The 13805-nt window shown below is 43.0% G+C and overlaps 2 protein-coding genes across 2 annotated transcripts; both read left to right on the top strand.

Annotated features, from left to right (window-relative positions):
* Positions 1–2103: 2103 nt before the first annotated feature.
* On the top strand, positions 2104–8151 carry agfg1b (ArfGAP with FG repeats 1b). Its single transcript, XM_053487078.1, has 11 exons — positions 2104–2497; positions 3246–3339; positions 3433–3548; positions 3643–3778; positions 4560–4704; positions 5100–5199; positions 5290–5366; positions 5458–5547; positions 5640–5762; positions 5873–5949; positions 7016–8151. Exons 1-11 carry the CDS (start codon positions 2331–2333, stop codon positions 7073–7075), a joined length of 1185 nt encoding a protein of 394 aa, XP_053343053.1. The 5' UTR covers positions 2104–2330; the 3' UTR covers positions 7076–8151.
* A 1073-nt stretch (positions 8152–9224) lies between these two features.
* On the top strand, positions 9225–11170 carry fbxo36b (F-box protein 36b). Its single transcript, XM_053486992.1, has 4 exons — positions 9225–9389; positions 10135–10243; positions 10493–10665; positions 10765–11170. The coding sequence occupies exons 1-4, from the start codon at positions 9294–9296 to the stop codon at positions 10972–10974; spliced, it is 588 nt and encodes a 195-aa protein (XP_053342967.1). The 5' UTR covers positions 9225–9293; the 3' UTR covers positions 10975–11170.
* Positions 11171–13805: the final 2635 nt, after the last annotated feature.

The following is a 13805-nucleotide window of genomic DNA, read 5'->3' as shown; positions in this document are numbered from 1 at the left end:
GCTTCGTGTCCTGTGTGTGATTAACTACACTTTGCAAGAAAACGGGATACACATACACAAAAATACACACACACACACACACACACTCAACATTGTGTAATGTCTATACAGAGTGTAAACCCGAACTCTGACCGGTCCGACTCACAGCAGGTGATAAACAGCTCCTGAGTCTCATGTCCGGAGGTAACCCCGAGTTACGAGGAGGAATAAACCCTCAGCACTGGAAGGCAGAGAACACCAGTCACCATGGCAACAGGAGAAAAAGCTCCACACTGCTCCCTGGTGGCGAAGGAAACATTAATGCATGGATACACGGATCAGCCATAACATTAACACCAAATAACACTAACACTGATTCTATACACCAGTGAACTGGGGACTGATATAAAAAATATAAAAAATATAAAAAATATCATAATGATATACAAATACAATAATATATTTATTAATATAATGATACATTATGACATTATATTAAATACGATACCAGCAACTGAAGCTAAAATATACATAAATATAGTGAAGGTGTTTATTTAGCCGACCGAAACAACATTCTGTTACTACGTTTAACATGTGATAGGATTAAGTTGTTGCTGTTCTTTTTTTAAGTGAAAAAAAAAAAGTTAAACAATACGCTGCTGTGATGCTGCTGTGTGCACAAGAGTGCAGATATCACAGCTAGTGTGCTATGTAGGGTGTACACTTCCTTGTCCCTCACACCGAGTAGTGCCTTGATCAGGGGTTAGAGAGGGATTTGGGATTCAGCCTTGTGTTAGAAGTAGCCAGCGTTAGTCGTGAACAGAACGACACGGACGGTTCAGAGGTGATTCAGATATAATTAAGTTGTTGGTGTTTTTAGTATAAAAAAAATACATTTTCCGCCATCACAACTATAATATTTATTTAAGATGAGCATCTAAATGAATTTAAACATACAAGACATCAAAGTTCTATTTCCTGTACTCGTGTGACCCTTTTGACTCCATCATTCTCAATAAAACATTCTAAGGCCTGAAAAACAGGTGGGGGTCCAACAGCTCTAACACCACCACTAACACCAGCATTAACACCACCACTAACACCACCACCACTAACACCAGCAATAACAACACCAGCAATATTACCACCAACACTAACACCATGACCACCACTAACACCACCATTAACACCTGCAGTAACACCACCACCACCACCACTAACACCACTAACACCACTAACACCTGCACTAACACCACCACCACTAACACCACCATTAACACCACCACCACTAACACCACCATTAACACCACCACCACTAACACCACCACCACTAACACCACCACCACTAACACCACCAACACTAACACCACGACCACCACTAACACCACCATTAACACCTGCAGTAACACCACCACCACTAACACCAGCAATAACAACACCAGCAATATTACCACCACCACCACCACCACTAACACCACTAACACCTGCACTAACACCACCACCACCATTAACACCACCACCACTAACACCAGCAATAACAACACCAGCAAGATGTACATACTCTAAATACCCCACACTTTATTACATTATTACATAGTGTGTTGGAGTAGAACACTGCAATAGATTCTTTTCTTTACAGGGATGTGATCAAGCCCCTGTTACTGCACACAGAGAGAGAGAGAGACACACACACACACACACACACACACACATAGACATGTACATATTATTATAGGTATAGGTAATAAATCTTAAAGAGACCTTTACATTAGATATATATAAAAAAACTATGTACTAAAATGTAGAACAGTGTGTTCTCGAACAGGTCTTATTGTTACTATGGCGACTGAACATCTCGCGAGAACTCCAACAAAAAAATACATTACACCAGGGATTTAAGGTGTAAAAATACATTTAATCTCATTATCTATTTTTCTGCTGTTATTAATAATAATAATAATTATAATAATAAAGTAATAATAAAGTAATAATAAATGAACCAGTTACTAACAGTGTTATTTAACTAAGATTAAGCTCGTGTGCCTCACCGCCGGGCCTGTAGGGGGCAGCAGCAGCAGCTCCCGCGTCATGAAACTCCGCTCCACAGAAGAAGAAGCGGCTGAATGCGGAAGCAGGGTCCCGTCCTGACAGCAGTGCACTACGGAGGGGAGGAGCGCAGAGAGGCAGCGCGCTACCTAGTGCACTCAGTGCGGAGTGTGCAGTGTGATTAGGGACGAGCCGGGAGTTTGTGTTCTCGTCCTCTCTCTCTCTCTCACACACACACACACACACAGGGAGAGGAGCGGCCGTGTTTATGGTGTAGCGCCAGTGTGATTAGTGTGAGTTCCGTCATGGCGGCGAGTGTGAAGCGCAAACAGGAGGAGAAACACCTGCAGCTGCTGCGCGAGATGACCAGCCGGCCCGCCAACCGGAAATGCTTCGACTGCGAGCAGCGCGGGCCGACCTACGCCAACATGACCGTGGGCTCGTTCGTCTGCACCACCTGCTCCGGCATCCTGTGCGTCTGCGCATGCGCCTTTCAGTGCTCTTAATTAGTTTAGAAGCGTGAAGTGACGTCACCAGGAGTAACGGGTTCAAATGCGTTCACACCTGCGTCCTGCAGCACCAGTCTGACCAGTGTTATTGCACCACTCAACTGGGAACCCATCTGTCTCTCTGTCTCCTGCCTGTCTCACCCTCTCTGTCTCTCCCTGTCTCACCCTTCCTGTCTTCCTGTCTGGCTTGTCCTGTCTCTGCCTGTCTCTCTCTCTGTCTGTCTGTCTCACTTTGCCCCACCCACTATCTCTTCTCTGCCAGTCATGCTGTCTGTCTCTCCACGGTTTGTCTCCTCCTGTCTCTCTCTATCTCTCCTCTGTCTCTATATCTCTCACTGCCTTATGTCTCTTTTCCTCCTGTCTCTCTGTTTGCCTCACCTTCCGTCTTGCTGTCTCACTGTCTTTCTCTCCAATGTTTGTCTCTTCCTGTCTCCCAGTCTCACTCACTCACTCTCTGTGTGTGTGTGTGTGTGTTTGTCTCTGTCTCTTAGTATCTTTGCATCCCTGTCTGACTGTCTGGATAAACCCATCTCTCCCTCTATTCCTCACTCGTTCTTTTCTACAGTGATTTATGAAACACCTGGAGCCTTTAATTTATTCATAATTATTAATTTAATTATATGAAATACTTTAACATTAAAATCATAAACTCTCAGGTTTAGTTTAAACTCTGAGATCTAAATATGTGTGTGTGTATGTGTGTGTGTGTAGACGGGGTCTGAACCCTCCCCACAGAGTGAAGTCCATCTCAATGACGACGTTCACGCAGCAGGAGATCGAGTTCCTACAGAAACACAGCAATGAGGTGGAACACAGACTCTTTCAGACCGTTTCTGTCTCTCTCTCCTTCCGTCTGTCTGTCTGTATTTTAATATCTGTTTCTGTCTGTCTGTCCCAGGTGTGTAAGCACATCTGGCTCGGCCTGTATGACGATCGCAGTTCTGCAGTGCCGGATTTCCGAGAGCCTCAGAAAGTGAAAGAGTTTCTCCAGGAGAAATACGAGAAGAAACGATGGTAAAGTGTTCTGCTGACACACACACACACACACACCATTAGAATCAGTGTGTAGCAGTGGTTTTAAAGTGCCCCTGCTCCTGGCCACACACAGGTACGTTCCTCCAGAGCAGGCGAAGATGTTGGCGTCCGTCCAGGCTCCTCAGTCCGGATCTTCAGCGAGCACCAGCAGCACTCCTGAAGTTCAGCCGCTCAAAACACTGCAGCTGAACAAAACACCATCCAGCCAGGTGAACACCGAGCCGAGTCCTGTGCTCTGATTGGTCAAAAGGTGCTGATTAATTCCCCATAACAGAAACACAGCTGTAACTGTAATCTTAAGGAAAGAGGAGTTTACACTTATTCACGGTCACATGACACGCTGCCATTTTTCTCTAATTAACAGAGAGGAAAATGAGAGACTGGCGATAAACGAGTTTATAAGTGCTATAACGTCAGGACAGGAATTCACTCACTTCACAGCATTAAATGTAATTATAAATGGATAAAATGTATCTTTTTTTTAATTAAGTAATATTGTGCTGTTGTACAGAATATCAGCACTGCTGTGATGCCGCTGTAGGCACAAAACCGCAGATATCACAGCTAGTGCACTATGTAGGGAATACAATCCCTTGTTCCACACACCAAGTAGTGCCCTTGATTAAGGGTTAGAGAGGGATTTGGGATTCAGCCTCGTGTTAGACGAGAGTTAGCTTTGTAGCTAAGCGTTAGCCGCGAACAGAACGGCGCGGACGGTTCAGAGGCGATTCAGAAGGACTTAGAAGTGATGAGTGCAGAGACGGCGTGTTGTTTAAGACGCCATAACGTTATCAGATGTGTGTTCTTACTGAAAGTGCTTCTGTGACTGGGTGTGAATGTGGGTTTAGTCAGACAGCTGCTCTCTCCTCAGTACTGCGGTGTATGAGGAATAAAACACTAGGGGATGGTCTGTTATCTTCAGGGTACTAACAGGTTGCTCTCTCTCTCTCTCTTTCTCTCTCTCTCTCTCTCTCTCTCTCTCTCTCTCAGTCTCCTGTGATCAGTCGTTCTCAGCCTCAGGAGAAGAAGTTTGATCTCTTGTCTGATCTGGGTGGAGATATTTTTGCAGCTCCTCCATCTCACGGCACCGGACCAACAAATTTTGCAAACTTTGCACATTTCAGCAAACCGTCAGGTACACACACACACACACACACACACACACACACACACAGATGATGTACTGTAGTAAGGTAGAACCCATGTTGCAGAAACCTAATATCACCTGAGACGCGAGGAGCCGGACACGCGACCAGACGCTGTGTCTCCCTCAGTATCGTACACACACACAGAGGCCACGCCTCCTTCAGTATCACACACACAGATGCCACACCTCCTTCCATATTGCAACGGCCCCTTTACTAACACACAGGCCACACCTCCTACACTGGTGCTCACACACAACCTCCATACTGTTACTGTTACTGTTACTTGTTGATGCTGATTTACTCCTCAACATGGACGTGTGTATTTTTCTGTGTGTGTGTGTGTGTGTGTGTGTGCGTGCGTGCACATGTCCGTATGCTTAAGGAGGGGGCGTGTCAGCTCCACCCCTACCCGGCATTTCAGCTGAGGACCGATACGCTGCTCTGGCAGAATTGGACAGCGCTCTCAGCACCACTCCACAGGGGTGTGTTCACCATCCCAGTGTTTTACTGCATACACACACACTCCAAGTGTCTAAAGTGTGTGTGTGTGTCTCTCTCTCTCCTTATTCCAGTGTGTTTGAAGCTGTTCCCGGGGCTGCAGCAGCTCCGACCCCGCCCGTGATTCCCAGCATGCAGCAGGGTTTTACAGGTGATCTGATCTCAGCACTTTGTCCAGTCGTCCCTTAGACACACTCATCTTTTTCTCATCTTCAGTTTCTCCTCTCCTCTTTCTCTTGTAGCTTCTACAAATCCGTTTGTTGCTGCTGCGATTCCTCCGGAGTCGATGTGTACGAATCCGTTCCAGACCAACAACAGATCATCAGCTACAGGTAACGTCTCGTAAACACCAGGGCGGAGGACTCTGATAGGCCGAGGGCAGAAGTGTGTGTTCTGAAGGCTGTGTGTTCTTTGTCCTGTGCAGGTTCCATGAGCATGCCGTCTGGGTTCGGGAACGCCTCCGGTTTCTGCCTCCCCACCAGTTTCAGTGGAAGTTTCCCGCAGCCGTTCCCCCCGCCGCCGCCGCCGTACCACCAACAGCCTAACGGTAACACACCCACAAGTGCTGAGACACCCCTTCACACCCCCTCACACACCCCCACACCCCCTCACCCCTCCTCACCCCTCCTCACCTGCCCTCTTTCTCTCACTCCTCAGGTGGGTTTCCTGTTTATGCCCAGAAACCTCCGATGAGTTATGCCCCGCCCCCCGCCGTCTCCAACAACCCGTTCATGGTGAGTGTTTCACACGTTTCACACGTGAGTAAATCTCAGTCCTCCAGCCGATCTCACACGTCAACGTTCCCGCCTCATACACACCGCACTCGCGATATCACTTTACACAAACATGAAAACGCCGTCGCGACTCTCCTCCACTCCGAGGTCACACACATACACACTCAGGAGAGAGGAGGAGTGTGTGTGGGAGAGAAACACAAACAAGGAGTAAGAAAAACAAAAAGTAATGATGATGTAAGAGTGATCCTGGAACATCAGCGCAGTGTGTTACTCTCGGTAGGACTGATTTGAATTATCTATTCATTTATTTTTTATTTATTTTTTATTTTATTATTAATTTATTATTTTATTTATTATTTATTTATATTATAAGTAAGTTTAAATACATTTTGAGGATGTTATTTTCCAGATCTCTGTCCATTTTATTATTTATTTTTATTAATTTATTTATTGTGTTAGTTAATTATTTAGTAAAGTAATAATAATTGTATAATATGTTTGAAGTTGTATTTACTTAATTTTATTGTTTATATATATATATATAGTGTGTGTGTGTGTGTGTGTGTGTTTTTAAACTTACTTCTTTTTGATTAAATTATTATACTTATAGAAATTTTACTAAAACCCATTTGATTGATGATTTTGTTTTTATTTTAAAATTGATGTACGTTTGTTTTCCATAAGGGTTCCTCTATATATTTCTATATTAATATTAAAATTTTAGAGCGTTCCTCTTCAGTTAATGTATCCACTTGTCTTCTTTATTTAGAGATAAAATGAGTGGCCTTTTTAGCTTGTTTTTATCCCCACTTCTGAAAAGTTTGGTGTAAAACTTTAAAAATAAATGTTATTACCTGTAATGTACATTATATTATTATTACTATTATTATTATTACATAGGAATAGTTTTTGTTCTTACTGCACTGAGGGACATGATAGAGGGGTGCCAATACCTTGTCCAGAGTAACAGTTGAACTAGAGAATGAACTGTGTGTATAAAATGTAGACTTTACAACCGATAAAACTAAAACATAAATAACTTGTCTGTCTGTCTGTCTCTCAGGGCGGAGCTCCTGCTGGTCCATATCCCACCGGTGGATCGTCCACTAATCCATTCCTGTAAAACACAGCGCCATGAAACACACACACACACACACACACACACACACACACACACACACACACACTTACTTTATATTCAGTGCACTGACACTACAGAGAGGCACGTTCTGTGTTCCAGCGCTGTTTTTAGCTCATCCTCGTCCTCATAACGTGATTAAAGTTTGTGTCAAGTCTTTCCAAGATGCAGCAGAAGTTTTAGGGAAAGTGGACGAGGGTGGATCGAGAGCAATGTTGGAACACAGCCGTGCAGTAGAGACGCGGCAGACGGTCTTCCTGCAGTCCCCGCTCGGCTCCCGTCACGCTCCACGTCTGCACTCCATCCTATTTATGGCTTTTCACAGTAATTAATAATAATAATAATAATAATGTCTTAGGCCTAGCAGTTCAGTGCTTATCGCTATTTGTATAATCCTTTAAAGAGAAGCATTATTTATATGATTAAAATATCTGAAAGTGTTGAACTACAGCTGATTTAAAGCAACAGTTTGGCCAAAAAAATAAAACATTCCACGCTGTCCATCAGAAAGCGGACGAGACGCGATGGCAGAGCGGCAAACGCTTCTCAGTAAAGCTTCAGTACGATGCTAACGGTGTGTGACGGACGGTAATCGCTACCATAGCACGTGTTCTGCCCCTGCGCTGCACAGTTCTCTATAAACATGGACAAGGAATGAAATCACAAACCACAATGACGTCACAAAAATCTCCTGCCTCAGAAGCAGCCCGGGGGTGTGGCTTAAAGTCCAAAGGCGGAGCTTGTGTGTTAGATTTGATCCAGTTGTTAAGATGTTTAATATAAATAATAAATTAACTTTACGAGTAAACGAACAAACGCACGTTAGCTCCGGAGGGAACGGGCTGGTGTGGATTTTATATTTGGCCTAAGTGCTGCTTTATAAAGGACGAGGTTCTGAGGAACAACAAAAGGAATTTATTCCACTGATTAATGACCAGTGGCTCAGCACAAAGCAGACGTAGAGAAAAAGAAGCACAGAGACAGAAACAGGGTCCTCCTGTCACGTGTGTATATAAATATAAATATATGTATAATTATTATATTAAAGATTTTTAACTACTCTTCCGTGTGCTGTGGATTTGTTTCCTCGTTAATGTACACAGATTAAAGCGTCAGGGACGTGTCTGTAGCTCGGCTTTATGATGTGGAAGTTGGAACACATTCATGATGAGTTGTTTTTTAATATCTTTAAAGATGTCATTAAAAAATGATAAAAACCCTGAGATTTCTCTTTATAAGGTAAATATGAAAAGTGATGAATAAAACATGAGACAAATCCAACAGAGACGATGTCTGGGCCAGAAAATCAGCACACACATTTTTTGCAAATGTTTTTTGAAATACTTAATGAAAACAAAAAAAAAACTCTCTATCTTTCCTCTCTAGACATCCTTATTGTTTAGAAGTCAATTTAATGTCATTCTTATTCTAATTTTATTGCACGTAATAGATGCATTTTTTTGTTCTATCACTGTAACTCAAAGTGTTCTATTAATATTATTATTATCTTATCATTCTTGCCTATATTTTGAGCTAAACATCTACAAATCTTTAAGGTGAAACACATTTATTACATTTTACATTGATCATTTATTTTCCCTAATTAGTACTTTTGAATTATGTTAATTGTTTATATATTTCCATCTAGAAACTGCTGTAGTCCAACTAGGGACCGTGGAGATGGCAATTAGATTTATTTCCCTTTTTACCAGCATGGTAGGAATTCTGGTTAACACACACACACACACACACACACACACATACACTAAGGGCAATCTGGGAGGAAACTGGAGTACCTGGAAGAAAACCACTAAGCACAGGGAGAACATGCAAACTCCACACACACACACACATGGAGGTGGGAATCGAACCCGGGACCCTGGAGGTGCGAGGCCACAGTGCTATCAACTACGAACACATTGAAATTAAATAAATAATATTCCAAAATATATTCTGGAAAGGGTTTAAGAGTGAAATCCTACCAACATTAAAAGATATATATATTTTTTTTTACATGGTAAAGATTATCATCCATCAGCTGGTGAATATTAATGTTGTTGTGTCCTGAACACATTTTATCTGTTGTGTTTGTAATAATCTTTTAAAGACCTCCAGTTTAAAAAAAAAAAAAACTCTCCTTAGTGTGAAAACCGTGAACATGGCAACCCGGCTGCAGCGGTCGTCATGGTAACGCGTGTGTCTGATGGCGCGGCTGCTGGGAGAGACGGTGTATGAGATCAGCGCGCGGGGACCCGCCCCGATCAAAGACCACTTCTGTCTACAGATCACTCGGACTGAGGTGGGACAGAGGGACACGGACAGGGACACGGACACGGACAGGGACACGGACACGGACAGGGACACGGACTTAATCACGAAGGATTTATTTATTAAATTACACACCCAGGCGGCGCGTGACCACTACTTCCGTTTTCCGGTTGTTGTTGTTGATGTTATTCTCAGTAGTTTAGTTTATTTTTAAATTAATTAAAAAAAAAAAATTGTGGTTTAGAGGAGTGTGTGTGTCGGTGAGGTGAAGCCTCGTGTGTGTGTCACAGTTTCACCAAAAAGTCTGTTTAATGAAGCTTCACTGAGGAGGAGCTCGTTATACTGACACCTAGTGGACACATTCTGTATAGCACTCCCCCAGCACCCTCCCCCCCTCCCCCCCCGTGCCGATCCCATACACATTACATTATTAGTGTCGTCATTTAATAAATATCTCGATTCTATATTAATTTTTTTTTTTTTTTACATTTTATTGTACACTGGTCCCTATAACATTATAAAATGTTTATCATGTAAAAAGCCCAAGAGCAGCATTTAAACAGAACAACCGAACTTCAAATAAAATTCGACACAAAGCTACATTGTCACCGAGCCGCGCGTATCTCTCTTACATGATTATTACTTCTCAACACTTTTATCACACAGGACGAATAAAACGTGTGAATGGTTCAAAGTGCGCCACCTGTAGGATTATAAAGAGACTGTAGCTATTTACTGCCTCAAACACGTCCAAAGTTTCCAAGTGTGTGTTGCAGGTGATCTGGCGATGGTGGAGGATTTCTCTGCGCGCTAATTCCCGCAGCATGAGACCGGGAGAAGTGAGGGAGTCACACGGCGAGTATCTGGACGACAGACGGCTGCAAGGTAACTTCACTAACACACACACACACACACACACACACACTAACAGTGACACAAACACTAATACACACATGTATTAAAACTCACTACACTAACACATCAACAGTAAGACACACACACACACACACACACACTAACATTAACATTAACATTAACACACACATTAACCTGACTAATGAAGATCATGCGAGCTCACATGGAGGCATTCTTATTAAGCCTGTTGGTGTGTGTGTGTGTGTGTGTGTGTTTCAGGTCAGGTGTTGATGGTGTTCGGTCCCCGTGTGCTGCAGTACTCGGTGTGTCTGTGTCAGGGACAGTACGATTATCTCCACCGTCTCCCGGACTCGTTGCTCCTCCTCATTATGGCACACCTGGAGCTGGAGGACGTGGCGCGGCTGGCGCTCACCTGTCGCAGGTTCAGGGAGGTTCGTCCGTCACGTCACAGGAATCTCACGCTCTGGTCACCTGTCTGTCTTTCAAACAGTTGTTCACTGTTTGTGTGTGTGTCTGTGTGTGTGCTCTAGCTCTGTAGCTCGGACCAGTTCTGGGAGCAGACCGTACGCCTGCGCTGCGACACGGTGTCCCCCGGGATGGAGGATCTGGCTCGAGACGTGGGATGGAGGTGTGTGTTCTTCACCAACAAACTCCAGCTCCAAAAGCAGATCCACCGCCGCAGGGCGGGAAACGACCTCACACACACGGCGGAGGGACACGGCGACACGTCTGAGCAATAACACGGAAGCGTCACACACCAGGACACACAGTGCACACACTCCATACTCAAACATTTTAATACACAGTTCACACTTTATATAAAAAGAAATCATCGTTTGCTTAATATTTCAGAGCAATTTTGTAAATTATATTCAAGAAGAAAAAATAATTTTTAACTGTATGTTAAAATATTAATTTGGTTCTTATTAATTATATCTAATCATTTTCAATATTATAATCAAATCAAATAAGGCAGAATTTAGCTTTATTTGTTTTGTATAACACATATACACACACACACACACAGTGACCGGGTCGAGTCTGACGTGTAAAGAGGACGAAATCTTGTATGTCCTGCATGAGATCTCTTTCTGTACAGTGGAACCTTGGATGATGAGCATAATTTGTTTTAGGAGGGTTCCAAAACGCTCGTAAACCAAATTTAATTTTCCCATAAGAAATAACGGAAACTTTATTATTCGTTCCACAGCCCAAAAAATAAATACATAAAAATGATTAATACAAAATATAAAGTAAAAATAATAAACTTTACTTTAAAAAAAGTAAAAATAAATCCTGACAGATAAGTGTTTCTGCTGTGTATGTGTGTGTGTTTGTGTCTGTAATGTGTGTGGGCGCACGTAAGTTGACACCGTGCCGGTTCACAAACACACACACACACACACACACAGTGCCTGGCACAAAGGCGAGAGAGAGAGAGTGTGTAAACCGGCACGGTGTCAAATTACGCACGTGCACACACTTAACGACAGGCTGAGGGAGAAAATGCGTGCACAGATGTTGATTCCGCAGCACAAGAGAGAGAAAAACCGTTGGCTCAGTTGTGATCACGTGACGCTCGGCGTCAAAACAAGAAGCGCATGCTTCTCGGTACATGATACTCGGTACTCGTAAACCAAGATAATGCTCGTTTTTCTTACAAATTTTTATTACAAATCTTTGCTCGTCGTGTGAAACGCTAATTTGCAAACCGCGTTACTTGTAATCCAAGGTGTTTTACTGTATTTCCATATTTGTGTTTATTGTGACTGTATGTTCAGGGACTGGCTCAGTTACATTCCACTTTGTAAATGTTTAAGGTTCACAAACAGATACATTTACTGTATACGTGTAAGGGTCCACCACCAGAGGTCGCTGTTTTTTATTTGTAGTTTTTGATGGCTGACTCAGTTTCCCAGCAGGCACCTCGGTCAGGTGATGCGAGTGCACACCTGAACCGAGGTAGCCATTAACCCATCTATAAATAGCTGTTTAGTAAATTTTTGGTTTTACCACTGTCATTTGTGTGGGCCTTTTGTTCTGTTTTGGTTTGTTTTGTTCTTTGTTTATGTTTTGATTTAAGTTGTGTTGACTTGGGCTCTCTTATTGGCAATGTTTCTGTGTATGTTTTGTGTGTCTGTGTTAGTGGAGCTGATTCAGTCCTGTCCTAAATGTATGTAAGTACTGTGGTTTTTGTCCTCCTGTGTTCTTGTGTGCGTAGCTAGAGTCAGGTGAGTAGTTAGTTGTGTGTTTGGCTAAAATCTATGTTGAGTTAACTAGCATGCTTCTAGCCATAGCCCCTTTGTGTCTCTAGCTGTGCTGTATTTCCCACCTCCCTAGTTGCCCAGTGCGCCTAGCCTTTGAAGTGTCCTCAGCCTAGCCTTTGAAGGTCCCCTAGGCTAGCCACTGGGTATCCCTTGTTTCTGTGCCCCAATTCCCAAGTGTGTGTTAAGCTATTAGGTAAGTGTAGCTTAGTGCATCTTGGGGCCTATGTGTAGCTGACTGCCATGGTTAAGAGCAATCTTAACCATGTTTAGCTAAAAGCCATGCCTAGCTGACTGCCATCTTTAGCCCTAGTCCCGTCTCTCTCCTGTCTCTGGTCTCTACATGTCTCCCTCTAGTGTCCAGTTTCAGCTCCATGCATAGTTTGTGCGTCCCGTTACGCGTTTGTCCTCCCTTTGCCTGTGTCTCGCCACAGGGTGTGTTCGTCTTCCCTCTGCCTGTTACATTACAGGATGTGTTCATCTTTCTGCCTGTGTCCTGCCAGAGAGCCCCTGTTAGCACAAAGGTATTAAGTATTGTTTGAGTTTGTTTGTTCTTTTGTTTGTTGGAGTCTTTACTTATACTTTTGTTTATCATCATTAAAAGACTCTTTTTGATTACACAACCCCTCTGCCTCTATGCCTGCTCTCTCTGCCCACGGCGATCAACACCTGCCCTTACACCCCGTTCGTGACAATATGGGGTTTTGGTTTATTGTTTTAGGCCTTGGCCCAACCCTGAAGCCAAGAGCTTCCTGTGCGTGTGTGTAAAAGAAACAAAAATAAAAGACCACACGCACGTAAACCTGGTTGTAGAGGTTTCTCTTTTTATTTTATCTTTTGTTGCATTCCTGAACCCTAGACTAAGGGGTCGTAACAGTATGACTAAATAAAAGGGAATTTTATTACCTCCAGTGTGAGCAGGCTGCTGAGTCCAAATAAACGCTGTAAAATCTTTAAACAAAGAAGGAACAAGTCCATGTAGTGTTCGTATCTACATGAGAAACTGCATCAGTGTGTCCTTTTAATCATATAGATCTGGATGTACTGTAGGGGATGAGTTCTGATCTCAAGTGACCTAAACTTTAAGTAAGTGTTTAAAGTACAGTAGAAGACAAAAAAGACTGATATTTCTTAATGAGAGAGAATATGGATGGAAAGCAGTTTATTTTATTATTGTACTGTAGGTTCATCACCAGGAAGTGACATCAGTGATTAGTGTCGGGAAGAAACTCACATCATAACGGCAGAAACAGAAGAGCTCTTCATATGAAGATTATGGATATTAATATGGAGATTAAATTAACTTT

Source organism: Clarias gariepinus, chromosome 25 (assembly GCF_024256425.1).
Source record: "Clarias gariepinus isolate MV-2021 ecotype Netherlands chromosome 25, CGAR_prim_01v2, whole genome shotgun sequence".
Classification (NCBI taxonomy): domain Eukaryota; kingdom Metazoa; phylum Chordata; class Actinopteri; order Siluriformes; family Clariidae; genus Clarias; species Clarias gariepinus.
Note: the sequence above shows the minus strand (reverse complement) of the source record. Positions and strands in the feature narration are given on the sequence as shown.

Excerpts from the sequence above, each read along its gene's own strand:
- agfg1b (XM_053487078.1), top strand. The coding sequence starts at position 2,331 with ATGGCGGCGAGTGTGAAGCGCAAACAGGAGGAGAAACACCTGCAGCTG. Across the intron at positions 2,498-3,245 it reads ACCACCTGCTCCGGCATCCT|ACGGGGTCTGAACCCTCCCC; the intron begins GTGCGTCTGCGC and ends GTGTGTGTGTAG. Across the intron at positions 5,950-7,015 it reads TCTCCAACAACCCGTTCATG|GGCGGAGCTCCTGCTGGTCC; the intron begins GTGAGTGTTTCA and ends TCTGTCTCTCAG.
- fbxo36b (XM_053486992.1), top strand. The coding sequence starts at position 9,294 with ATGGCGCGGCTGCTGGGAGAGACGGTGTATGAGATCAGCGCGCGGGGA. Across the intron at positions 10,244-10,492 it reads GGACGACAGACGGCTGCAAG|GTCAGGTGTTGATGGTGTTC; the intron begins GTAACTTCACTA and ends TGTGTGTTTCAG. Across the intron at positions 10,666-10,764 it reads CCTGTCGCAGGTTCAGGGAG|CTCTGTAGCTCGGACCAGTT; the intron begins GTTCGTCCGTCA and ends TGTGTGCTCTAG.